Consider the following 27,943-nt stretch of genomic DNA (forward strand, 5'->3'; position numbering starts at 1 on the left):
TTTTAATTTCAGAAAAATCATTTATTCCAGATCCAAATTGCGTAATCACACTTCTAAACACCATATCACCAGGGGTGGAATTGGGGGAGAATGTGTGTAAACACTGTTCCCAGAGTGAATTCCTAAGTGATTGGGGAAGTGTGCCAGGCCCCCCCCCCCCCCAGCCCCAACATTACCCATCTGTATATTATGATCCTCTGCTAGGCATGCCTGTGGACGAGGCTGATCATATACACACAGCCAGCCAGCGAGGGGTACATTCGGGGGGGGCACACTTCCCCATTCTAGACTACTGAGCAAGGAGTCATGTCTGTTTTACACCTTACATTTCTATCTGATCGTCCTGTAACATTGCTCCCCCCTGGCAGCCCATAGTCAGGCTGGCAGTAAGGCAGGTTACATACTGTACAATCATATCACTGCTGTTGTTCCTGCTGCTGCGTCATACCATAGTACCCCGGAATATATGGCTGCTCAAATGGCGCCCAATTACCTATATAGTGCAATACCTTTGACCAGAGTCCCATCGGTCCTGGTCGAAACTAGTGCACTATTAAGTGAATAGGGTGCCATTTGGGAGACATCCTGAATAAATGACTAATAACCAAGTGTGCTTCTCCAAAGCATAGAAGACAAGATGGTTTTTCCTAAGGCTAATTGATAAGTTGAGTGTATTTGGCACAAACAATAAAAGCACTTTTAGCCAATTCAACCATTCTACCTTCAGTCATAGCAGGCCATGTAACTGTTGGGTTGATCCCCTGGCATTCAATATGGGCAATTTAATACTGGTATGTAAAATCTTCCTCCACATGCACCACTGGGGATGAACTTAAAAGAGCTCTAAATAAGTTAAACACCACGAGTTATAATCTCCATCATTAAATGTTGATCACAGAGAATAAGTGAAATCAGTGCCACTGGTTTATGGTAATGTCTGTGAGTTTGTTTCTCATACTAACTCTGCTTCATAATTGTCATCCAACACTTGCAACATCAGCCATAGGCAAAATGTGGAGGAACTGCTGAAGTAATTAAAAATAAAAGGCAACACCCTTTAAGAAAGAAAAAGCGAATTCCTAGCAAATAGATCTGTGTGGGGGGGAGAGAGAGAGAAATAGGAAGCCGAACAGAGACAGTAAGGGCTCTATTTAATCAGATCCGATTTAGCCAACATCCGGTCGTTTTGACAGTGTCTGAGGTGGATCTGCTTTATTGTTGTCAAATCCACAAGTGGCTCCTGGCATTATACCGAAAGCGGGCATTACCAGTAAGAGAAATCCCATGCAGTCTTTTTACAAGATCAAACACTGGAATGTGAGATGTAAGATAGAAATCCTTATTATTTTGCTTAATGATTTTCAATTTGAGCGTAATTATTTCTATATAGCCTAGACCTTTTCGTTCTGAACTAATGCGAGTGGGATGGGTGTGGCTTCGTGACGATGATCAAGTGCAGCCACTCACCGGTTTGACAGCTCCAAAGTAGTTACACTTCATACACGGCCAAAACATCACCTATGCGGTCGTCGGCTATTGCCAGATAACGCTTGATCTGATTGAATCTATGCCTAAGTATCACACTCTAATAAACTTATAGTTGTGTCACTATCACTAGCAGTCAACTCATGTTCTTTGTTGAGATCCAGTCCATTATGGCCATCAGTCCAGCTCCAGCATTCGATGGCTAGTAGGTTACTAGCATATCGGTGCACATCTCAAATGACACTATATTCCACATGTAGTTCCCTACTTTCACCACAGGATAGACTGCTGTTTCTAACTTTTCCTGTTTAGCATACTGTGTCATAGTGCTAGCCGATGCTAACTGGCGCTGCTATCGTATGATGTTGAGGTATCCTTGGTCTGGGTAGAGGAGGTTGGCCAGCAGAGAAAGGAGGCAAGGTCCATCTCTAAGACAGTGTCCTGGGTATTGGATGAACTGGACAGCTTTTCCTATTGAGTCCTTTAGGCCAGCATACTGTTTACTGCTGGGCATGGACTCCAACACAACCAGAGCCTAGAGACACACACGAAACACACAAGCTGAGCAACTCTGTGTGTGTGTGTGTGTATATATGTATGCGTGTGCATGTATGTGTGTGTACCTGTTGTGCTTTAGCAGTCAGCTGCTGGTCGGTGCTGGGCTGGAGGCGGACCTGGTCCTCTGAGGGAATCTGGACTGAGAGAAACGCAGACAGACTGCGCACCACCACCCTGAACCTAAACATGCACACATCGGAGTTACCAAAAGAATCACACAGTAAACACCGAAGGTGAATATACAGTGCCTTCAGAAAGTTCAGACCCCTTGACCTTTTCCACATTTTGTTAGGTTACAGCCTTATTCTAAAGTTGATTGGATTTTTTATTTAATTTTTCCCTCAATCTACACACAATACCCCACAATGACAAAGTAAAAATAGGTTTTCACAAATGTTTAAAAAAATACATAGATAAAAAATAATCACATTTACATAAGTATTCAGACCCTTTACTCTGTACTTTGTTGAAGCACCTTTGGCATCAATTACAGCCTCGAGTCTTCTTGGGTATGACGCTATAAGCTTGGCACACCTGTATTTGGGGAATTTCTCCCATTCTTCTCTGCAGATCCTCTACAGCTCTGTCAAGTTGGATGGGGAGTGTTGCCGCACAGCCATTTTAAAGGTCTCTCCAGAGATGCTCGATCAGGTTCAAGTCTGGGCTCTGGCTGGGCCACTCAAGAACATTCAGAGACTTGTCTCGAAGCCACTCCTGCGTTGTCTTGGCTGTGTGTTTAGGGTCCTTGTCCTGTTGGAAGATGAAAAATCGCCCCAGTCTAAGGTCCTGAGCTCTCTGGAGCAGGTTTTCATCAAGGCTCTCTCTGTACTTTGCCCCGTTCATCTTTGCCTCGAACCTGACTAGTTTCCCAGTCCCTGTCGCTGAAAAACATACCCACATCATGATTCTGCCACCACCATGCTTCACCGTAGCGATGGTGCCAGGTTTCCTCCAGACATGACGCTTGGCATTCAGGCCAAAGAGAATCTTGTTTCTCATGGTCTGAAAGTCTTTAGGTGCCTTTTGGCAAACTCCAAGTGGGCTGTCATGTGCCTTTACTCAGGAATGGCTTCCATCTGGCCACTATACCATAAAGGCCTGATTGGTGGAGTGCTCCAGAGATGGTTGTCCTTTTGGAAGGTTCTCTTCTCCACAGAGGAACTCTAGAGCTCAGTCAGAGTGACCATCGGATTATTGGTCACCTCCCTGACCAAGGCCCTTCACCCCCGATTGCTCAGTTTGGCCGGGCGGACAGCTATACCATAGCAGACTACAGAACGCCAAACTTCTTCCATTTAAGAACGATGGAGGCCACTGTGTTCTTGAGGACCTTCAATGCTGCAGACATTTTCTAGTACCCTCCCCCAGATCTGTGCCTCCACACAATCCTGTCTCGGATCTTCCTTCAACCTCATGGCTTGGGTTTTGCTCTGACATCCACTATGGGACATTTATATAGACAGGTGTGTGCCTTTCCAAATCCACAGATGGACTCCAATCAAGTTGTAGAAACATCTCAAGGATGATCAATGGAAACAGGATGTACCCGAGTTAAATTTTCAGTCTCATAGCAAAGGGTCTGAATACTGTCTTACTGACTTACTGAATACTTTTCAAAAATACTGTTTTCGCTTTGTCATTATGGGGTATTGTGTGTAGATTGCTGACAATTTTTTTATTTGATTTAATCCATTTTAGAATAAGGCTGTAATGTAACAAAATGTGTTAAAAGTCAAAGGCTCTGAATACTTTCCGGAGGTACTGTACATGTCCAGTATGTCTGTGAGTACCTGTTGGATAGGGGTGATCGGCGGCCCAATCCTATAGCCCCCAGCAGTCCTGATCCGAGTCTCTCCTCTCCCATCTGAGAGAGCCGTGTCTGCAGCCGCAGCAGCCCCGCTACCACGGCTGGAACCTCCCCCAGCCCCTGCTGCAGATGCTCCACATACACACACAGGGCCTTGTGCCACCAGAGGAACAACTTAGCCTCATCATAGGGACCACTGTGAGAGAGAAAAAAAACTATATTACCAACACACACACACACACAGAGAGAGACACACACACACATGGGGGGGGGGGGGGGGGGGGGGGGGGTCAGACCTGGGGAAGACCTGACTGTTCCATGTGTTGAGTAGAGCGAGCGTCCTCTTCTCATTGGCCACTGTGTGTTCCGTGTTGAGGCGCTGCAGGATGTAAGCATAGAGTGTCAGGAAGCTGCCTCCTGATTGGCTCTCAGACAGGAAGTCGTCCACGGTCAGCTCAGGCACCTGCAGGGACGCCAACACAGGACCCCACCCGACACCCTCCTCTTCCGCTAGAGCGAGAAAAATGAAGATAGACGGAGGGAGGGGAGAGCGAGCGATAGAGTGAGGTTTTCACCTCATGTATGAAATAAAATACATCTGTCCGTCACCAGTAACCCCTGCTGACAAACCCTGACATAGATCCTCCTCTAAGACCTTCCTTCAAAAACCCCTCCCCATGGTTACTGTCTCCGTGGTTACCATGGGTGAAGTAGGCGGTGATGCAAGCCTCGGTGATGCGGGTCATGTGGCGTACAGACGCTAGGCAACGGGAGCAGGCTGTCAGGAGCGGCAGCACTGGGAAACCCTGCCCCTTCCTGTCCAGCCAGCCAATGACACGAGCTGCCAAGGCCTCGCCTGTAGACACGCCCACTCCGTTCAGCAGAGCCAACGAATCACAGAACAGACTACAGAACGCCATGTGTCTCTGCTCCAAGCCCACCTCTACAGACACAAGAGACAGAGAGAGACAGAGGTTATTGATGAAGGTGATGATGAAGATGACTATGAAGAGTTCTTACCAGGTGGGTTGAAGGTGATGATGCTCTCCAGTAGTGCCTCTAACTGCGTCTCCAGGTTAGCCAGACTGATGCTACCACTCTGCTCCAGAGAGACCAGACACTGGACACACCAGCGCATACACACACTAGCCTTCAACGTCTCCTCCTACACAGAGAGAGAGGGAGATTAATGCATTCATTTTGTCTGCGGTAATGAGAGAGACAGTCTGTCTATATTAGAGTGAGGAGAGATTGACTGTCTGTTAATGATAAAACTAGAGAAAGAGGGGGAGGGTGACATTCTGTTGTGTTCCCTCTTTCTCACCCGGTATGGCATCCCATGGGGGCGTGGCCGCAGCCCAGCAGCACTGCGTAGTGATAGGAGCAGTGTCTGAGCAGCGGAGTCTGTGCTGAGCAGCAGAGCGTGAGGGTAGTGGGTGCCTACATATCCCATGATCCCTTGGTAGGAGGAATGGTCCACCTGGTGCCATGGCAGGGAGACAGACTGGACCAACAGACTAAGGAGAGGGGAGTCCTGGAGGACAGAGGGGAAAATAGGCTAAACCAGGGCCAGACCCTCAACAATTCCATCAATTGTGTACAAACACAAATAGCTATCCAGTGTCCTAATTCTCCCTCACCGGTTGGCTGAGAAGCTGCTCTTCTTTAGTGAGGAACACCAGCATGTAGAGTAGATAGACCAGCATCTTGTGTGAGTCTGTGTGTATGTTAGTGTTAGAGCTGGCTGGAGTTTGCAGGCTGTCACTCAGAACGCTGACCCAGTTGACCTTACAGAGGACTGCCCCTAGGAACAGGAAGCAGCTCTTAGGACTTCCTCTCTCCACCTGCAGAGGAACAGATTAACCTTGGGTAAAGAATCCCTCTACACCTCCCTAATGCTACATCGCACAGCACTACCCGCAAACAAGTCCTATTTACTGTGACACTCAAAGTGTACGAGGAGTCCGTTTGTTTTAGGAATCCAATGTGTTGTGGGTTGAGGTTAGGGATTAAGGAGTCTGGGGTCAGAGTCTTACATTGAACAGCTGTTCCATGAGGTGTGTATCGGGGTGCAGGTGTGACCAGGGCAGGCTGCCGAGGTGTGTGTGGTAAAGGTAGAGGAGGTACTCTGGTGTACGAGGAGAGCTGCAGCTGTCACAGTACTGCATCAGACACAGCCACAGAGCTCCACGCTGCCCGGGGAGGAGGCGGTCTGGAACAAACACACACACACACACACACACACACACACACACACACACACACACACACACCTTAAATGTAGGCTCAAACACATGAATGACCTTCATTACATCTAACATCACACGCAAACCTCTGAACTTGTGGTGCAGTGTTTGGGTCAGCTGGGTGTAGAGATCCACAAGACAGCCTGCAGCGTTGGCGTCTGACTCCAACCAGGGATAACACCTCGGATTACTGCGAGAGACAGAAAGGAGGAGAGAGAGTAAGAGAAGATAGGAGAGAGGGAGAAAATATTGTAGTCCAAACAGCGCAATGCCACAGGCCTGTAGTTTTGTTAGCGTTATAAAAGGCAAAGTAAGAAAGGGGGGAGTGAGATAGAAAGATGGAAAGGAGAGAGAAATAGACGGAGGGATAGAGAGGTGTGTTTACCTGACATCGTCTGTCTCCAGAACCAGGATCCAGGGCTTAAACAGCCGGACCATCTTACCGTGTAGATCCTGCAGGGCTGAGAGAGACAGAAAGAGGAAGAGATGAGAGGTGGGGAGGAGGAGATCTGTCAACAGCGACTGGGGGGGGAAGCAGAATGTCTTAATGAAAAACAGCCTAAACTGTGTCTGGTACCTTTCAGCACTCTGGCTCCCCCCAGTGGCTCCCTGGCGCAGGCGCTGAGCTGCAGGTCGATGAGGTAACCAATCAGATATCCCCAGAACGTGGTGACCTCACTGACGTATGGCGCCCAGGCGGAGTAAAGGCCAAAGCTGCGGAGGTCCGGCTTACTGAGACGACAACGCTGAAAATACTCACACAGCCAATCCACCGTCTCCTCCACCTGAGGAGGGCCAATCAAGAGACAAGGCAGGGTTAAATAAACTGAACTGGAAATTAACAGTATTGAATATGAAGATTTAGGTAGGACTTTCAGCACTCACCTGCTGAGGAGAGAGGGTGATGGGGGCTTGGCTGGGGGAGATGGATGTGGGTTTGGGGGTATCTGCGGTACCGGAAGGCTCTGCTGTGGGTTTGGTGTTGCAGGGGAGAGGAGAGATGCCAAGCACACACAGAGTCACCCTCCAACACTCTGGGCTCAGCAACTGCTCTGTCGAACCTGACAATGACACACACAAGCACACGTTCGACGTCCGCACACACGTTGAAGTCCGCAATAAGAGATAACAAACAAAACAGTCTTACTGGTCATGAGCAGGCGCAGGCAGTCGCTGTAGTGGTCAGGAAAGTGGTGTCTGAGCAACAGGGTCCAGTGTCGTGTGAAGAGGTGAAAGGGCGTGAGGAGGTCAGCCTCGGGGTCACGGCCACAGGAACACAGAGCAGTGTGGACCAGCTCTACCAGTCTGCTACGCTCCGAGAACACTGGCTCGGCCTTACTCAGCCACGTACTCAGGTCAAACTACACAGGGAGAGAGAGAATCTGGTCATCTTAACACAGGAATACCACAGGCCTACAGTTCTCTGTGTGATGTGTCGAGGTGGAAGTGTGTGTTCTGTGTGGGTGGTGTGTGTAGCTGTTGTGTATGTTTCTGAAGGTGGAGGCTGACCTTAGTGAGCAGCATGAAGATGACGTCAGCACTGTCAGGGTGCAGTGATGTCACCACTTCCTTGTAGAGAGAGACAAGCTGATTGGGTGCTGCATTTGGGGTGAAGAAGGGGGAGAGGAGGGGACACAGACGTCTCTGCTCCAGGATAGTGCTGAGGACACGCCCGCACTCTGCCTGGTTGCCCTGGATAAAAACCTACACACACAAACTGGATTAACACCTACACACACAAACTGGATTAACACCAACACACACAAACTGGATTAACACCTACACACACAAACTGGATTAACACCTACAAACTGGATTAACACCTACACACACAAACTGGATTAACACCTACACACACAAACTGGATTAACACCAACACACACAAACTGGATTAACACCAACACACACAAACTGGATTAACACCAACACACACAAACTGGATTAACACCAACACACACAAACTGGATTAACATTTACACACAGTCACGTCCTATGTGTATGAAATGAGTTTGTTTGTGTGTGTGTGTGTGTGTGTGTGTGTGTGTGTGTGTGTGTGTGTGTGTGTAGTACCTGTCCCAGTATCTCGACGCAGGAAGAGAGGTACTGGCGAGTGGGTGGGTGGCGGAGTGTGTCCTCACAGACGAAAGAGACCACCTTGTAGAAGGCAGCCACTCCTACACTCTGCACTGCTGCCGTCGGCTTGGCCTTGTACAAATTCACCAGAGCACTACACACACACACATTTTTTAACTTTATGGCACATATGACTATCAACAATTCTATTGAGAAATAATATGATACAGGTATGGTGTGTGTGTGTGTATACTGACGTAATGAACTTCTCAGTGTGTACTGCAGCCTGGGCAAGGCTCTGAGGGGGAGGAGTCTTGGCTTCCGTCTGCAGCTGCTTAATGTCGCTTCTCAGAGACACGATCTGAGTCTCCACTGCTTCCTGCTTCTGTACACACTCGCACTGCACACACACAGAGACGGGAATGAGGGGAATAGGATGCATGTTTACAGAAGGAACACCTATGTGAGAATGCTATTCATTGACTACAGCTCAGCGTTCAAAGCCATAGTGCCCTCAAAGCTCATCACTAAGCTAAGGATCCTAGGACTAAACACCTCCCTCTGCAACTGGATCCTGGACTTCCTGACGGGCCTTCCCCAGGTGGTAAGGGTAGGCAACAACACATCCGCCAAGCTGATCCTTAACACGGGGGCTCCTCAGGGGTGCGTACTCAGTCCCCCCCTGTACTCCCTGTTCACTCAAGACCGCACGGCCAGGCACGACTCCAACACCATCATTAAGTTTGCTGACGACACAACAGTGGTAGGCCTGATCACAGACAACGATGAGACAGCCTATAGGGAAGTGGTCAGAGACCTGAGCGTGTGGTGCAAGGACATCAACCTCTCCCTCAACGTGATAAAGACAAAGGACATGATTGTGGACTACAGGAAAAGGAGGACCGAGCACGCCCCCATTCTGATCGACGGGGCTGTAGTGGAGCAAGTTGAGAGCTTCAAGTTCCTTGGTGTCTACATCACCAACAAACTAACATGGTCCAAGCACACCAAGACAGTCGTGAAGAGGGCATGACAAATTCCCCCTATTCCCCCTCAGGAGACTGAAAAGATTTGGCATGGGTTCTCAGATCCTTAAAAAGTTTTACAGCTGCACCATCGAGTGCATCCTGACGGGTTGCATCACTGCCTGGTATGGCAACTGCTCAACCTCCAACCGCAAGGCACTACAGAGGGTTGTCCGTACGGCCCAGTACATCACCGGGGCCAAGCTTCCTGCCATCCAGAACCTCAATACCAGGCGGTGTCAGAGGGAGGCCCTAAAAATTGCCAAAGACTCCAGCCACCCTTGTCATAGACTGTTCTCTCTGCTACCGCACGGTAAGCGGTACCGGAGCGCCGAGTCTAGGTCCAAGAGGCTTCTAAACAGTTTCTACCCCCAAGCCAAGACTCCTGAACAGCTAATCAAATGGCTACCCAGACTATTTGCATTGCTCCCCCCCTCTTCTACGCTGCTGCTACTCTCTGTTATTATCTATGCATAGCCACTTTAATAACTCTACCTACATGTACATATTACCTCGACACCGGTGCCCCCTGTATATAGCCCTGCTATTGATATTTACTGATACTCTTTAATTATTTGTTATTCTTATCTCTTACTTTTTTTTTGTATTTTCTTAAAACTGCATTGTTGGTTAAGGGCTTGTAAGTAAACATTTCACTGTAAGGTCTACACCTGTTGTATTCTGCGCATGTGACAAATACCATTTGATTTGATTATTTGAACAGTCAGTTAATCATGTCACCCTTTCTTAGTGGCATTTTCAAGCAGAATCAGCCCATTCTGAAAATGAAATCAAAACAAGAATTGACTCATTGTCCTACCGTGACAGTGATGTGTGCCGCTCCCTGGCAGGGCTGGCCCCCCCTCTGCCCTCTGCACTCAAGCGCCATGGTAACCTGCTCTGGCCTGTTCCTGTAGAGTAGAGGAAGATTCTCCAGCAGCTCTGACTCCAATGCCACCTGCTGGGCCTCCCGAGACACTGCAAACCTAAACACACCAAGCACACTGTGAACCATGTCCCAAAACATCACATACAGGTATACATCCATGGCGTGACAGTTGGTGTGTGTGTGTGTGTGTGTGTGTGTGTACCTGGCCTGCTCCTGCAGACAGCAGAGGTCCTGCTGTAGGAGAGTGGAGGCAGCAGCAGGGTCAGCGAGGCAGGCAGAGGGGACCTCTGGTACCGGAGCTCTCTGTGATTGCAGCTCGGGGAGCGGCCGAGGGATAGTGTGCTTTTGCAGGTTAGACTGGATACGCTTCCTCGCTACACACACACGAAAAGGTTACAACAACGACAATAACAAGGCCGCTTGGTTTGTTAGTCCTAAAATAATTTACAATGTACACCCTACCTAAAAGTGAGCGATCGCTTTGTGCACAAGTAAGATCAGGGATATTGCCCCTGCGTATTGAAACAGGTCGGTGTAATGGTGAAATCTAAGAGGAAAGACTAATGTAAATATTGTGACCTTGATGAAATAGAGAATGAAATTCATTTGATCCTCTATTGCCCTTTCTACCTTGACATATACGCTTGTCCTTATTCCAGAAAGCCCACCAGATATACCCTGGAAATATGTGGCTGAGCCACGAGGAAAAACTGAAATGGTTTTTTTTCCTGTAAATTATGTATTTCCATTTACAGATTTTTTTTTATAAAGCCTGGAATAAAAGAAAAAGGTTCACCTATAATAAAATTATACAAATATTTTGCTCCCACATAGTGATTGCCACCTGTATGTAGGCTTGTCTCACACATGAATCTTCTCTGTGTGAGACTTGGTTCCAATGCCTTCTGTGTATTTTTTCTGTAATTAACTGTGTTTATTTGTGTTATTTTTACTGCTCTTGGGATAAATAATTATTGCTTGGATAACCTTATTTACTATTATATATGGGTTTCTTTTTCCACTCTTTATCCGCTGCATCCTGCACAGAACACCGGAAGAATTATCACTGAATTATTGTAATGTGTCAATTAAACCCATGAGGAATGGGCTGCCAACCAGGCGGGTTGACACAAGAATAAAACGTCATTAATTCAGTCACAACTGCTATGTGCTGAGGCTGTGTTCATGTGCGTGTACCTGCGCTGGGGTTGGTGTAGTCAGTGAAGGCATGGTTGTTGCTCTGTATGAAGGTGGGTTCATTCTTCACTTTGTCCCAGAGATCCAGCACCTCCCTCTCATCATACTGGACACGCTCCTGGTCCACATACTCCACCCACAGCTCCTACACTCAACAAATACAATATGATACATCTAGCAACCAATACAATTATACATCTAGCAAGCAATACATCTAGCCACCAATACAATATGATACATCTAGCAACCAATACAATTATACATCTAGCAAGCAATACATCTAGCCACCAATACAATATGATACATCTAGCAAGCAATACATCTAGCCACCAATACAATAAGATACATCTAGCCACCAATACAATATGATACATCTAGCAAGCAATACATCTAGCCACCAATACAATAAGATACATCTAGCCACCAATACAATATGATACATCTAGCAACCAATACAATGATACATCTAGCAACCAATACAATGATACATCTAGCAACCAATACAATATGATACATCTAGCAACCAATACAATAAGATACATCTAGCCACCAATACAATATGATACATCTAGCAAGCAATACAATATGATACATCTAGCAACCAATACAATACATCTAGCCACAAATACAATATGATACATCTAGCCACAAATACAATAAGATACATCTAGCCACAAATACAATATGATACATCTAGCCACAAATACAATATGATACATCTAGCCACAAATACAATAAGATACATCTAGCCACCAATACAATATGATACATCTAGCAAGCAATACAATATGATACATCTAGCAACCAATACAATGATACGTCTAGCAACCAATACAATGATACATCTAGCAACCAATACAATATGATACATCTAGCCACAAATACAATATGATACATCTAGCCACAAATACAATAAGATACATCTATCCACCAATACAATATGATACATCTAGCAAGCAATACAATATGATACATCTAGCAAGCAATACAATATGATACATCTAGCAAGCAATACAATGATACTTCTAGCAACCAATACAATGATACATCTAGCCACAAATACAATATGATACATCTAGCCACAAATACAATATGATACATCTAGCCACAAATACAATAAGATACATCTAGCCACCAATACAATATGATACATCTAGCAAGCAATACAATATGATACATCTAGCCACCAATACAATATGATACATCTAGCCACAAATACAATATGATACATCTAGCCACAAATACAATAAGATACATCTAGCCACCAATACAATATGATACATCTAGCAAGCAATACAATATGATACATCTAGCCACCAATACAATATGATACATCTAGCCACCAATACAATATGATACATCTAGCAAGCAATACAATATGATACATCTAGCAACCAATACAATGATACGTCTAGCAACCAATACAATGATACATCTAGCAACCAATACAATATGATACATCTAGCCACCAATACAATATGATACATCTAGCAAGCAATACAATATGATACATCTAGCAAGCAATACAATATGATACATCTAGCAACCAATACAATGATACGTCTAGCAACCAATACAATGATACATCTAGCCACAAATACAATAAGATACATCTATCCACCAATACAATATGATACATCTAGCAAGCAATACAATATGATACATCTAGCAAGCAATACAATATGATACATCTAGCAAGCAATACAATGATACTTCTAGCAACCAATACAATGATACATCTAGCCACAAATACAATATGATACATCTAGCCACAAATACAATATGATACATCTAGCCACAAATACAATATGATACATCTAGCAAGCAATACATCTAGCCACCAATACAATAAGATACATCTAGCCACCAATACAATATGATACATCTAGCCACCAATACAATAAGATACATCTAGCCACCAATACAATATGATACATCTAGCAAGCAATACATCTAGCCACCAATACAATAAGATACATCTAGTCACCAATACAATATGATACATCTAGCCACCAATACAATATGATACATCTAGCAAGCAATACATCTAGCCACCAATACAATAAGATACATCTAGCAAGCAATACATCTAGCCACCAATACAATAAGATACATCTAGTCACCAATACAATATGATACATCTAGCCACCAATACAATATGATACATCTAGCCACCAATACAATATGATACATCTAGCAACCAATACAATGATACATCTAGCAACCAATACAATGATACATCTAGCAACCAATACAATATGATACGTCTACCCACCAATACATCTAGCCACAAATACAATATGATACATCTAGCCACAAATACAATATGATACATCTAGCCACAAATACAATAAGATACATCTAGCAAGCAATACAATATGATACATCTAGCAAGCAATACAATATGATACATCTAGCCACCAATACATCTATCCACCAATACAATATGATACATCTAGCAAGCAATACAATATGATACATCTAGCAAGCAATACATCTAGCCACAAATGCAATATGATACATCTAGCCACCAATACAATATGATACATCTAGCAAGCAATACAATATGATACATCTAGCAAGCAATACAATATGATACATCTAGCCACCAATACAATAAGATACATCTATCCACCAATACAATAAGATACATCTATCCACAAATACAATATGATACATCTAGCCACCAATACAATATGATACATCTAGCAAGCAATACAATATGATACATCTAGCAAGCAATACATCTAGCCACAAATACAATATGATACATCTAGCCACCAATACAATAAGATACATCTAGCCACCAATACAATATGATACATCTAGCAAGCAATACAATATGATACATCTAGCCACCAATACAATATGATACATCTAGCCACCAATACAATATGATACATCTAGCCACAAATACAATATGATACATCTAGCCACAAATACAATATGATACATCTAGCAACCAATATATCTAGCCACCAATACAATATGATACATCTAGCAAGCAATACATCTAGCCACCAATACAATATGATACATCTAGCAACCAGTACAATATGATACATCTAGCAACCAATACAGTATGATACATCTATCCACCAATACAATATGATACATCTAGCCACCAATACAATATGATACATCTAGCAACCAGTACAATATGATACATCTAGCAACCAGTACAATATGATACATCTAGCAACCAATACAGTATGATACATCTATCCACCAATACAATATGATACATCTATCCACCAATACAATATGATACATCTATCCACCAATACAATATGATACATCTAGCAACCAGTACAATATGATACATCTAGCAACCAATACAGTATGATACATCTATCCACCAATACAATATGATACATCTATCCACCAATACAATATGGTACATCTAGCAACCAGTACTATATGATACATCTATCCACCAATACAGTATGATACATCTATCCACCAATACAATATGATACATCTAGCAACCAATACATCTAGCCACCAATAAAATATGATACATCTAGCAGCCAATATAATATGATACATCTAGCCACCAATACAATATGATACATCTAGCAACCAATACAATATGATACATCTAGCAACCAGTACAATATGATACATCTAGCAACCAATACAATACATCTAGCCACCAATACAATATGATACATCTAGCAACCAATACAATACATCTAGCAACCAATACAATATGATACATCTAGCCACCAATACAATATGATACATCTAGCCACCAATACAATATGATACATCTAGCAACCAGTACAATATGATACATCTAGCAACCAATACAATGATACATCTAGCATGCAATACAATATGATACATCTAGCCACCAATACAATATGATACATCTAGCAACCAATACAATACATCTAGAAACCAATACAATGATACATCTAGCCACCAATACAATGATACATCTAGCCACCAATACAATATGATACATCTAGCAACCAATACAATACATCTAGCAACCAATACAATATGATACATCTAGCCACCAATACAATATGATACATCTAGCCACCAATACAATATGATACATCTAGCAACCAGTACAATATGATACATCTAGCAACCAATACAATGATACATCTAGCAAGCAATACAATATGATACATCTAGCCACCAATACAATATGATACATCTAGCCACCAATACAATATGATACATCTAGCAACCAATACAATACATCTAGCAACCAATACAATGATACATCTAGCCACCAATACAATGATACATCTAGCCACCAATACAATATGATACATCTAGCCACCAATACAATATGATACATCTAGCCACCAATACAATATGATACATCTAGCAACCAGTACAATATTATACATCTATCAACCAATACAATATGATACATCTATCAACCAATACAATATGACACATCTTTCAACCAATACAATATGACACATCTATCAACCAATACAATATGACACATCTATCAACCAATACAATATGACACATCTAGCCACCAATACAATATGACACATCTAGCCACCAATACAATATGACACATCTAGCCACCAATACAATATGATACATCTATCAACCAATACAATATGACACATCTAGCCACCAATACAATATGATACATCTAGCAAGCAATACAATGATACTTCTAGCAACCAATACAATGATACATCTAGCCACAAATACAATATGATACATCTAGCCACAAATACAATATGATACATCTAGCCACAAATACAATATGATACATCTAGCCACCAATACAATATGATACATCTAGCAAGCAATACATCTAGCCACCAATACAATAAGATACATCTAGCCACCAATACAATATGATACATCTAGCCACCAATACAATATGATACATCTAGCCACCAATACAATATGATACATCTAGCAACCAATACAATGATACATCTAGCAACCAATACAATATGATACATCTAGCAAGCAATACAATATGATACATCTAGCAAGCAATACAATACATCTAGCAAGCAATACAATATGATACATCTAGCAACCAATACATCTAGCCACCAATAAAATATGATACATCTAGCAGCCAATATAATATGATACATCTAGCCACCAATACAATATGATACATCTAGCAACCAATACAATATGATACATCTAGCAACCAGTACAATATGATACATCTAGCAACCAATACAATACATCTAGCCACCAATACAATATGATACATCTAGCAACCAATACAATACATCTAGCAACCAATACAATATGATACATCTAGCCACCAATACAATATGATACATCTAGCCACCAATACAATACATCTAGAAACCAATACAATGATACATCTAGCCACCAATACAATGATACATCTAGCCACCAATACAATATGATACATCTAGCAACCAATACAATACATCTAGCAACCAATACAATATGATACATCTAGCCACCAATACAATATGATACATCTAGCCAACAACACAATATGATACATCTAGCAACCAGTACAATATGATACATCTAGCAAGCAATACAATGATACATCTAGCAAGCAATACAATATGATACATCTAGCCACCAATACAATATGATACATCTAGCCACCAATACAATATGATACATCTAGCAACCAATACAATACATCTAGCAACCAATACAATGATACATCTAGCCACCAATACAATGATACATCTAGCCACCAATACAATATGATACATCTAGCCACCAATACAATATGATACATCTAGCCACCAATACAATATGATACATCTAGCAACCAGTACAATATTATACATCTATCAACCAATACAATATGATACATCTATCAACCAATACAATATGACACATCTTTCAACCAATACAATATGACACATCTATCAACCAATACAATATGACACATCTATCAACCAATAGAATATGACCTGGCCATGCTGCTGTTCCAGTTTCAACTGACCTGAGCCCTAGGACCATGCCCCAGGACTACCTGACATGATGACTCCTTGCTGTCCCCAGTCTACCTGGCCATGCTGCTGCTCCAGTTTTAACTTCCACCTGACTGTGCTGCTGCTCTAGTTTCAACTGTTCTGCCTTATTATTATTCGACCATGCTGGTCATTTATGAACATTGAACATCTTGGCCATGTTCTGTTATAATCTCCACCCGGCACAGCCAGAAGAGGACTGGCCACCCCACATAGCCTGGTTCCTCTCTAGGTTTCTTCCTAGGTATTGGCCTTTTCTAGGGAGTTTTTCCTAGCCACCGTGCTTCTACACCTGCATTGCTTGCTGTTTGGGGTTTTAGGCTGGGTTTCTGTACAGCACTTTGAGATATCAGCTGATGTACGAAGGGCTATATAAATAAATTTGATTTGATTTGATTTGATTTGACACATCTAGCCACCAATACAATATGACACATCTAGCCACCAATACAATATGACACATCTAGCCACCAATTCAATATGACACATCTAGCCACCAATACAATATGATACATCTATCAACCAATACAATATGACACATCTAGCCACCAATACAATATGATACATCTATCAACCAATACATCAAAGGCAAAGCAGAGTAAACAGTGGCAAGGAAAAACACACGACACACACACCTGTTGCTTGTGCATGACCTTGGCCAGTCTTTGGGGGTCATACTGTGGTGGGAGAGAGGGCAGATACACTTCCTTCTTCTGAAGAGTCTCATCGTCCAACCACACAGCAAACACACCAAACAGCCTGTAAACAACCAATCAGATCAGCCTGGGAAACAGCCAGTCACAAAGTTAAGGGGAGGGACTAGTAGCTGTACGTACCTGACCAGCTCTGTGTGTATCTGTGGAGATGTGAGGAAGAGATGTGGAGGGGAGTTGGGGCGGTCCTCTCCCTGGCTGGGTGTGTGTGTGGGGGGCACCCTCAGGGCCTGGCTGGCGGCGTGGTGGAAGTCAGACACCTCCTGTAGTCTCTGTCTCAGATCTCTCAGTAACACAGCCTGAGTCGAGCCCTGGAAGAACCGACGACCAATACAGCCCCCTGCATCCAGACTGCAGACACCAGAAACAGGGGGACACTGAGAACATTACTGAATTTATACCAGCCTAGAGCAGGGTTCTCCAAGTGGGGTCCGCGGTCAAATCTCTAAATAAATAAATAAACTAACAGATTAAACTCATTTGGGCCAAAAGAACTGTAGAATAAGTTTAGAGGGTGTAGTACAATGAAATATTATTCATCTACAATTTATATTCTTAACCCTGAGCAACATGGGCCTGGGAGGCTCACAAGGATATCGGTATCCACAGTACTCCACCAAGTATTTCCCCAAAAGCTGTAAAACTCCCAAGTTCTCCCTCTGCCACATCGACAAATGTGTAGAATTGCAGGAAATGATCTTGTAAACTGCAACATTCTCTCACTGATGTCAAGAGGCAGGACTCTAAAATGTTCATTCCCAGGGCCAGAGACTGGGTTCGTCCCGCCACGTAGCGCTGAAGTCATAGAACCCCTGGCCTAGAGGTTATGGTGTGTGTGTGTGTCGTACCCATACTCAGGTCCTGGCTGTCTCAGGTAGAGCTGCAGGAACCTCTGCCAGACGAGGGGGAGTAGCGGGTGGTCAGGGGGTGTGGACAACGCCTGACACGCCCACCTGTACACCTGCAGCCGCTGTAGAGATGGAGCCACTGGGAGCTTCAACCTCTGCTGGGCCTTCTGTCTCACACAGACACAAGAAACATAAAGATAGTGAAACACAAACATTATGTATCTGAGATTAAGGCTTATTAATCTCTCATAGTTTTATTGTTCTGCTGGTCAGGTGAGATGTTGGAGTGTGTGTGTGTGTGTGTACCTTCAGAGCCTGGTCAGGTGAGAGGTTTGGATCAGACAGTAGTTCATGCTCCACACAGCGTCCCAGCTGAGAATCCTCTTCAAACATCCCCTCCATGTTCAACACCAGCCACGCAAACCACACCTAAACACATACAGTTATCATTTCACATACAAACCACACCTAAACACATACAGTTATCATTTCACATACAAACCACACCTAAACACATACAGTTATCATTTCACATACAAACCACACCTAAACACATACAGTTATCATTTCACATACAAACCACACCTACACAGACGTTTTGTTTAGGTGTGGTTTTTAGCAGAATTTTTGGGGAAAATGCAGCAAAAATGTTTCCTTCTGTTTCACACAGAATGACAGCACGGATACGACAATTAGATAGGACTAAGGTTAAAGTTCTCACCTCCCCGCTCAGCGATTGGCCCTCAATGAATGAGGGTGTGGCATTTCCAGCAATCCAACCAACCAGGGAAGAGAGCAGACCCCGGTCTCCATGGTAACCTAAAGCAATCTACAGAGGGGTGAGAGAGAGCATCACAGACTGATCTACTGTGTGTGTGTGTGTGTGTGTGTGTGTGTGTGTGTATACTCTTTCTTCACAGAAAAAGAACACACACTGATCAAAATAAGCATAACAGCTGAAATATTTGGGACTCTACAATCTCCAGTCTCTCTCTGTGTGTGTGTGTGTACCTTGTGCTGCTGGTACAGTAATCTCTGTACACACTCCTCCTGGTGGTGTGTGAAGGCGGAACGACAGATCTGATCCATCAGGAATAGAACGGTCCTGTCTCTGTACCACAGGTTCTGCTGGGTTAGAATTCCCACCCAGAACTCTAGAACCGCTGCCGGACCCACACGACCTGGCCTCGAACTCTCCACCACGTGAGTCTGAAAGAGAAAAAACACACACACTCATCGTGAAGAGATTCATGGACTATTCAGAGGCAGGAATATCCACTTCTACAGCTGGCCAAACTACTGATCTGGTTAACCCCATGTTTCACACCAGTTCTGATGTATTAGGTGTGTGTACATACCTGTATGACACTGTTGAGCAGGCGTACCATGTCCCCATAGGTGCCTCCAGTGAAGAGTGGCGCCACCCTGTGGGTGACCTGCTGCGTTACACCCTGAGGACACACTCCGTCACACTGCAGGAACAACTGGACACAGCCCACAAACCTGGCACAGAGAGAGGAAGAGAGAAACATAAATCGTAGTCCAAACATAGCAATACCACAGCCCTCCAGTTGTGTGAGATTTGAGTGTGATTTTAAGGTTTAGTTTAGGCAGGGGTAAAAGATAATGAAAGTTAACTGTAGAAGCTGCGCGGGCAGAAAAGGGGGAGGATGTTGTCCAGTACAGAGGAAGTAGGGTCTAGGACATAGTGTGTATCTCTTACTGTGTGTTCTTCAGCAGGTAGAAGCTGAGAGGGTAGGTAGGAGGGAGGATGTTGTCCAGGAGATGGACAGCAGCTCTCAGATGTTGAGACTGAATCAGGTTCTTCAACAGATCCACTCCCTCTGTGCAAAACACCTCCAGACTGGGATCGGATCAGATCAGACAGAGACAGACAGACGGATGGTAATAGATGTTACACACAATAGTACAGAGAGAGACTTTAAACACATGTGCAGTGTGTCTGTATGTAACTGTGCTGTGGTCCTCACCAACCGGCCAGAGGGCTCATAGGGATAGTGACTTTGCACTCTGTGCCGGACACTGCAGCTTGCTTCACTGACCTGTAATACTAATAACTGCACTATACTGCTTTTGTACCATTTACACTACTTCACGGTATTTACGACGGTATATACACACACACACACTGCATATATACACACACACACACACTGCATATACACACACACACACTGCATATACACACACACACACTGCATATACACACACTGCATATATAGATATATCCCCACTGTAAATTGTAACGTTATATCCTCACTGTAGCTCAGACTATACTCTAGGGTTTTATGATTACTGTATTTATATTGTATATTCTGTATGTCGACTTTGTGTAAATTTCTCTGTCTGTATTCTGTTTGTGCATTTGTCTATTGCTGGCAGCACCTGTTCATTTAGTCTAATTCCGTGTATGTGGAAATGTACTTGGCGAATAAAGGGATTCTGATGTGAGAGAGAGAGCAGATGGTCATACCTGTGTCCTACAGTTGTCATGGCAATGGCCAGGTAGCAGCCAATGGGAAGGCCCGCCTTTACGGCCCTTAGAACAGGGTGCATGTTTGGGGCGTGCGTGAGCTCCGGAGAGGGGTTGGGGGCAGAGCCGGGGGTGGACCAGGCTGCTTGAGGGTACTGGGTGTTGCCATGGAGCTTCAGCCTTAGCAACAGTTGCCAGGCCCACTGGCTGAAGGAAGCCTCAGGTGACAGACCCAGACGGAGAACACTAGCCAGGTAGGACACCTGATCGACAGAGACAGAGAGATGTGTGTTAACCTCAGAGATGAGACGGGTGTATGATGTGCACTAATGTGTGTATCTGCGTTACCTGTTTGATTCCCTCTGAGATGAGTCCATTGTATGGCTTGTCTGTGAGGTATTTCTGATAGGCTTCTGCCACCAGCAGAGCAACTTCACTGTGGAGAGAGGAGGGCAGGGCCAGAGTCCCATCCTACAAGACACACACACACTCAACATTACACACTGTACACACTCAAACTCAATGTAGGGTTAGGTGTGTGTGTGTGTGTGTGTGTGTGTGTAGTACCTGTGTGTAGCCCCAGTCCAGCCCTTCCAGTAGAACACAGGCCAGGCTGTTCTCCACAGCAGAGAGGGGGTGTTGGAGCAGCCAGCCCCCGATCACACACACTTCCTCCGGGCTAGGACGCCACAGGAACAGGGGCAGCTCCTTACTGAGGTACAGTGCCACCTAACATACACAAGGCTAATCAACATGCAGGTGTACTTAACCAAACCACCTCATTTACACTTGAAGTCTTCATCCCCATCCTTTCCACAGCAACCCCAGGTGTTGACAGACGCCACGTGTGCGCACACACACTTACCATGCCGACTGTCTCGATGGTCTCTCTGAGTCTGTCCAGCAGGACTGAGATGATGTAAGGATGAACGGTTGCTATGGCGGCCAGCAGCTCCCGGCCCACCTTCGAGTAGGTTTCCCTCGTAGACACACTGACATAGGACACCTGGAGGCAGGGATGGAAATAAAGGGCGACCTGCAGTAGAAACTGGCAGCCCGGCTTTGCTGCGACCTCTATTCATTCTGTGTGAAAAATGATGTGCGTGTTACCTGGAAGATGAGGAGAGCTATAGTGGTAATGAAGGTGGGGTCAGAGTGGTGGGTGGGCATGGCCATGTGAGCTAGCGCCGTGAGGAGAGAGATTCCATCAGAACTGTTGACCTCACACAGCCATTTCTCAAACCTCTCCTGGTGACTCGGCTCTGCAATACACGTTAGTACATCATTAACGTAACGGTTCCTGTGCTGACACACTGTGTATGCGTGTGAACGTATAATATTGAGCTCTATTCTGTGTTGTTGTTTTTTTTAGTACATTGTGTTTTTGGAAAAAGTACTTAACGAACACAAGTCATTCCCATCACCATTATGTTTGTGTGTGTGTGTGTGTACCTCTGAGGGCCTGTAGGCAGGTGTATGTGTTGTCTGTAGAGTTGAGTGCGTCCGGTGCAGCGGTCTCTGCACACTGCATCACGTACAGAACTCTCCACAGCATGGAACTGGACAGGGTTCCGTAGGGCATCTCTGACATGAACAGCCAGATACCCAACCTAGGAGAACACAGTCAGATAATACACAAACACTTTACACTCTCTCTTTCACACACAAGTATGCACGCACTCCCCAATCAATATTCTTACTGCCTTGTAAGAATAGACAGCCAAAAACATGCCATTTCTTCCCCCTCGCACCTCTTGTTTCTGAGGACGTGTAGTACAGCTCTGAGGAACAGATGGTCGTACTCTAGCTGTAGTTTCTCCAGAGAGATGGTCCTGGGCCGGGCTGGACCAGCAACACTCACATACTGGGCCCAGTGATCACTGACGTAACACACCGTCATCCTGCACAGGAGGCAGCAGTTACACACTGTTACAAAACACACCTACATCTAAAATGTACTGCGTGTGGGTGTCTTACCGTATGGTGTGTCCGATGCGTTTGACTAGCTGGCGGTAGCGAGCGCTGTCGTAGGTGTTCAGACCCACAGCTAGCAGCTCGATCAGTGACGAGGCGAACGCAAACACACGCATCATCTTCTGACTGGAGCAGGACTTGGGCTCATAGACACCTAGATAAAGAACATCCGTTATAAAATGGTAGGACAGTCACACAGCTACACACACACACACGCACATCTGAAGCCAAAAAGCAGGCACCAGAATAACAGAATTACCACATCAGTCAAATACATGACAACACACGCGCGCACGCATACACACACACAGCTTTACTTTCGTGAAAAGTCAGGACTTTTTGGAGTGTAAAAATGTTTGACCATTAAATATCTTATTTTCCCTAATCCTAAACCAACCCCTTAACCTAACCCAAAAACCCAACCCCTTAACCTAACCCAAAACCCAACCCCTTAACCTAACCCTAACCCTTATGCTTAAAATAGCACTTGAACAAATTCAGGTCCTGACTTTTCAAAAATGTTATTGTTTTCATACCTTTTCAGGACATTCGGGTAAAATGTTAGGACATTGGGATCCTGATAATGTAGGAAAACAAGTATATACACACACACACCCACACACCCACACACCCTTCTTGCTCATCTCTAGCAGGTGTGTGAAGAGCTGTTGGAAGGGGAACTGGGACAGCAGAGAGATCAGGTCCTCCTCACACAGTAACAACCAGCTGCTCTCTGGGTCCTCATCCTGAAAAACACTCATGCACATCAGCAACCTTATAGCACTTCTACCAACGCTCCTAGGGTCAAATTCCACACACACCAACACATGCATGCACACACACACACGGTTACCTCCTCTCCACCTTCATCCACTAGGGTCCAGTTGCCAGACTCAGGGCCGGAGGCTGCAGCACTCTGACTCTCACAGGGCTTCATGTGGCTCATGAACTCAGCCCGGTGTCTAAAGATGAAGGGTCAACAATCAGAGAGAAAAACCCATAGGGAACTAAATTGAAGTGTGCAAAAATCACATAAATAGGTAAGGATTAGAGATGAAAGGTCAAGGCTACCTGACTTTATTTATTTTTATTTTACTAGGCAAGTCAGTTAAGAACAAATTCTTATTTTCAATGACGGCCTAGGAACAGTGGGTTAACTGCCTGTTCAGGGGGAGAATGACAGATTCGTACCTTGTCAGCTCGGGGATTTGAACTTGCAACCTTCCGGTTACTAGTCCAACGCTCTAACCACTAGGCTACCCTGCCGCCCCAACTGGAGACATGAGGGTGGTGACATGTAGGATTAGGGGTCAGGGGCCAGAGTGAGAAGTTAGGGTTCTTTACCTGACTGGAGACATGAGGATGGCCAGAGCCTGCATGAACTGCTGTACTCCTGAGGCGTTTCCTAGGACCTGGATCTGAAACACACACCCCCAAGCATGTTATAGTTAAGACTGCTAACTTTACCTGGCAATGATGCCATTGTTAGCCGAATATGATAACCTGCCAAAAAGCATACAGAAATAGTGGAGTGAGCCTTCATTGATAAACCAGGCCAACTTTTGAGGAAATCAAAACAATAAACAAACTAGATAGAGGGTGTGTCTCACCTGTAAGAAGGCTGCAGCCCACTTGCCCACCCCTGCAGAACAGCACAGCAGATGGTTCAACAGGTAGAGGTGCTCTCCTGATCCCCCCACACGCAGTAACACTGCCACCTATACACAACACACACCACAGCATAGCATGACTAAACTGCACAACAGGTGGGACAACAGGTAGAGGTGCTCTCCTGATCCCCCCACACGCAGTAACACTGCCACCTATACACAACACACACCACAGCATAGCATGACTAAACTGCACAACAGGTGGGACAACAGGTACCGCTGTACCAGGGCGAGTGTTGAGGTTTACTGTGTGTGTCTGTGTGTGTACCAGTCTCTGCAGCCAGAGGTGGATGTCTGTCTGGAACTGCGTGTCGTCCAGGACTCTCCGTGTGAAGCTGAAGAGAACACTGATGCTCTCCTTCAGAGGGAGGAGGGAGCTGGGCTGACTCTGGGTACCACACACATCTACAATACACACACATACACTTAACTAATTAAACAAAGAAACACACTAAACATGTGTACAATATGGAAAATATGAAATGAAATCCAACCTGTGTGTATATGTATGTACAGTGTGTGTGAGAGTGTGTTCTCACCGTGGAGCAGGCAGTGTAAGTATGACTCCACCTGAAGACGTGACAGCAGGGCTGTGTATGCGTGCAGCGCCACCTTCTGGTGCAGGAGTTCAGAGCGGGCCTCAAACAGCTTCCGCAGCTCCACCAACACAGCCTCACTGAAGTCAGCCTGCTGGAAGCGGTGGTAGCCATACACCTTAGACTGGTCCCCACACACACCCTGGAGAGAGAGAAAGAAAGGGTTTAAGGAGAGAGAGATGAAGAACAGAAGTGTACTGTATAACTTTGTAGCTTCTGTGTTATGTGCTAAGTCGTATACTAACATAATCTATTGAACCACATACCTGAAGTGTGAGCTGCTCATCTCTGAAGCTCCAGAGTCGGTTCTGTGTGGTGTTACAGTCGGAGGTGTGTGTGTGGAGCTGTGTGTGTGCGTGTGTCAGCTGTCTGCGGCAGCGCCAGTAATTCTGCAGGAGTTCTGTCAGCTCGTGGCCTTCCTGCCGGGCCAACACTGCGAACCGGGCTGCACACACCTCCACCCCCTCCACCCACACACACATCCCCCCACCTGGCTCCCACACACTCAGCTGCTCCAACGAGAATGCCTTCAGGAAAAACACAAGACAGTCAACACTATAAATAAATATTATTTACCATTCTTTTGTAACATAGATAGCTTTGTAATGTAAAGCGGTTCGAGCCCACAATGGGTCATAGTAAGTGTATGGTTACCTGTAGTTCTGGGCTGGGCTGGGGTAGTTCAGGGTACAGTCTGGTCCTGGAGCCCTCAGATGGAGCTAGTTCCACAACAGGCTCCAGACTGAGAGGACACTCCTGCTCCCCTAGAGGCAGAACAGCAGGGCCCCTTGTCCCACAGGCCCGCAGAGCCTCCTTATGCAGCTGCATCAGGGAGCCCTCCTCCAGTGTGGGTAGTGAGGGGTAGAGGGCAGGAGCGCTGGGGGCCAAGGGTGTCTCAAGCGTCGTAGATATGCAGGCCAGAGTCTGGATGTGGGTTTTGTTTTGGGTCTCTCTCCCCACCTCAGTGCTCGGTGGTTCAGCTCTGAGCTCAGCCCCTTGGGCCTCTCCTCTCCACTCATTCCTCTTCTCTGGCTCTGTCTCAGAGGGCTTTTCTAGTGTCTGGGGTGAGGTTGATGATGATGTCTGTGATAATGTGGATGATGATAGTGTTTGTGATGCTGGTAATGGTTCCTCTGATGTCTGTGGTAATATCTGTGTTGATGGTTGTGATGTCTCTGATAAAGTCTCTGATGCCTCTGCCAGACCCTGTTGCTGCTCTGTCCCCTCGTTGGGCAGACTGAGGGGGATGTCTGTGAACTCAGAGCTGGGCGGGGCAGCAGCACCAGGTTTCTCATCACAACCAGCAGAGAGAGCTGTGGGACTCTTCACTCGTCCACTCTGCCTCTGTTTTCTGTCCTGTTGGGGGTAACACACAACAGTAGTCTGACTGGTTATTACTCATGAATAATGACAGGGTAATAAATACTATCATATGCTTTCACCATCATTTGATAAATAGACAGTAGTCTGCCCTCAGGGACATACAGGAGTGTACTGTACATACCTGAGACCTGCTACTGGTCTTGGACTTCTTTTGTCTCACAGCCTCCATCCTTCACACCTTGTTCCTCTCACCACATTCACCCTAAGGCTTCTAAGGGGAGAAACAGTGTGTCTGTTAAATGGGAGCACAACAGTCAGCTCACAGTCTTTGGTACATGATTATTTTCTAATCTCACATTAGCCAGTTTGGTCCTGGCTGCCAACACAGGGCCAAATGATAATCCAGTCATTCATGCGTCAGCAAAACAACACCACTCACTTACTCACGTGACTACTGATGATAAACAAGGACCTAGATGTCTGTGTTATCTTTACATGAAGGCGGTTCTTGTTAGCAAATAGGCGTGGTTTCAGACCAGTCTCGAGCTGTATAGGGTAAGGGTTAGCTATTTAGAGTTAGCTAGTGTCGGGAAAACGAAACACATCCACCCTCTCCTCGCACAGCACTAGCAAAGCAATGGCTAGAGACAGTCGTCGGTCATCATGGCTAGCACAGTGTACCCCACTTTACATATCACTGTCAGTTGATTATAAATAAGCTCTGCCATCTAGCTATCTTAAACAAACTGGTGAAAGCATACTGTCGTTAACGTTACTAGCAAGCTAGCTTACACGTAGCGCTCTCGAGGAGTGCGAAAACAATGACATAATATAGCTAGCTAGCACCAGTTTGTTTTGGTGTAGCTAACGTTAGCTATAATGATCAGCTGTAAACTGTAGGCTAAACCCCTACAAAATGTAAAATGCTACCTACCTTTGTAAAACAATGTGATCAACGCCAGCGAAGTGACATTTGGCAACACATCAGCTGTTATTTGTTTTGCTCCAGGAAGAAACAGTTATCGCGATAATAAAAATTTCGTCACATGACTCCAGCACTCTCTGTACGTAAC

The 27,943-nt window shown here is 44.9% G+C and overlaps 1 protein-coding gene across 3 annotated transcripts; it reads right to left on the minus strand.

The window, feature by feature from the left end:
* Positions 1 to 27,917, minus strand: epg5 (ectopic P-granules autophagy protein 5 homolog (C. elegans)). 3 transcript variants are annotated; one of them, XM_020473083.2, is made up of 47 exons: positions 27,805 to 27,917; positions 27,318 to 27,416; positions 27,052 to 27,141; positions 26,202 to 26,903; positions 25,814 to 26,074; positions 25,491 to 25,689; positions 25,220 to 25,356; positions 24,892 to 24,999; positions 24,626 to 24,699; positions 24,135 to 24,243; positions 23,913 to 24,027; positions 23,285 to 23,435; positions 23,059 to 23,208; positions 22,760 to 22,917; positions 22,418 to 22,569; positions 22,173 to 22,313; positions 21,875 to 22,036; positions 21,656 to 21,778; positions 21,308 to 21,570; positions 20,537 to 20,677; positions 20,172 to 20,316; positions 19,825 to 20,022; positions 19,535 to 19,642; positions 19,120 to 19,242; positions 18,814 to 18,980; positions 18,089 to 18,316; positions 17,888 to 18,011; positions 11,281 to 11,425; positions 10,286 to 10,457; positions 10,015 to 10,180; positions 8,427 to 8,569; positions 8,167 to 8,323; positions 7,606 to 7,800; positions 7,244 to 7,457; positions 6,982 to 7,157; positions 6,674 to 6,881; positions 6,482 to 6,557; positions 6,183 to 6,286; positions 5,887 to 6,062; positions 5,491 to 5,694; positions 5,175 to 5,384; positions 4,871 to 5,015; positions 4,551 to 4,793; positions 4,147 to 4,360; positions 3,834 to 4,046; positions 2,109 to 2,223; positions 1 to 2,020 (listed from the first exon to the last, which is right to left on the minus strand). In XM_020473083.2, the coding sequence occupies exons 3-47, from the start codon at positions 27,097 to 27,099 to the stop codon at positions 1,838 to 1,840; spliced, it is 7,746 nt and encodes a 2,581-aa protein (XP_020328672.1). In that variant the 5' UTR covers positions 27,100 to 27,141; positions 27,318 to 27,416; positions 27,805 to 27,917; the 3' UTR covers positions 1 to 1,837. The 3 variants fall into 3 exon arrangements, with proteins under 3 accessions (XP_020328672.1, XP_020328675.1, XP_020328682.1); XM_020473086.2 differs by having other exon boundaries at positions 27,314 to 27,416; XM_020473093.2 differs by lacking the exon at positions 27,318 to 27,416 and having other exon boundaries at positions 27,805 to 27,914.
* Positions 27,918 to 27,943: the final 26 nt, after the last annotated feature.

Source organism: Oncorhynchus kisutch, linkage group LG3, assembly GCF_002021735.2.
Source record: "Oncorhynchus kisutch isolate 150728-3 linkage group LG3, Okis_V2, whole genome shotgun sequence".
Taxonomy (NCBI): Eukaryota; Metazoa; Chordata; class Actinopteri; order Salmoniformes; family Salmonidae; genus Oncorhynchus; species Oncorhynchus kisutch.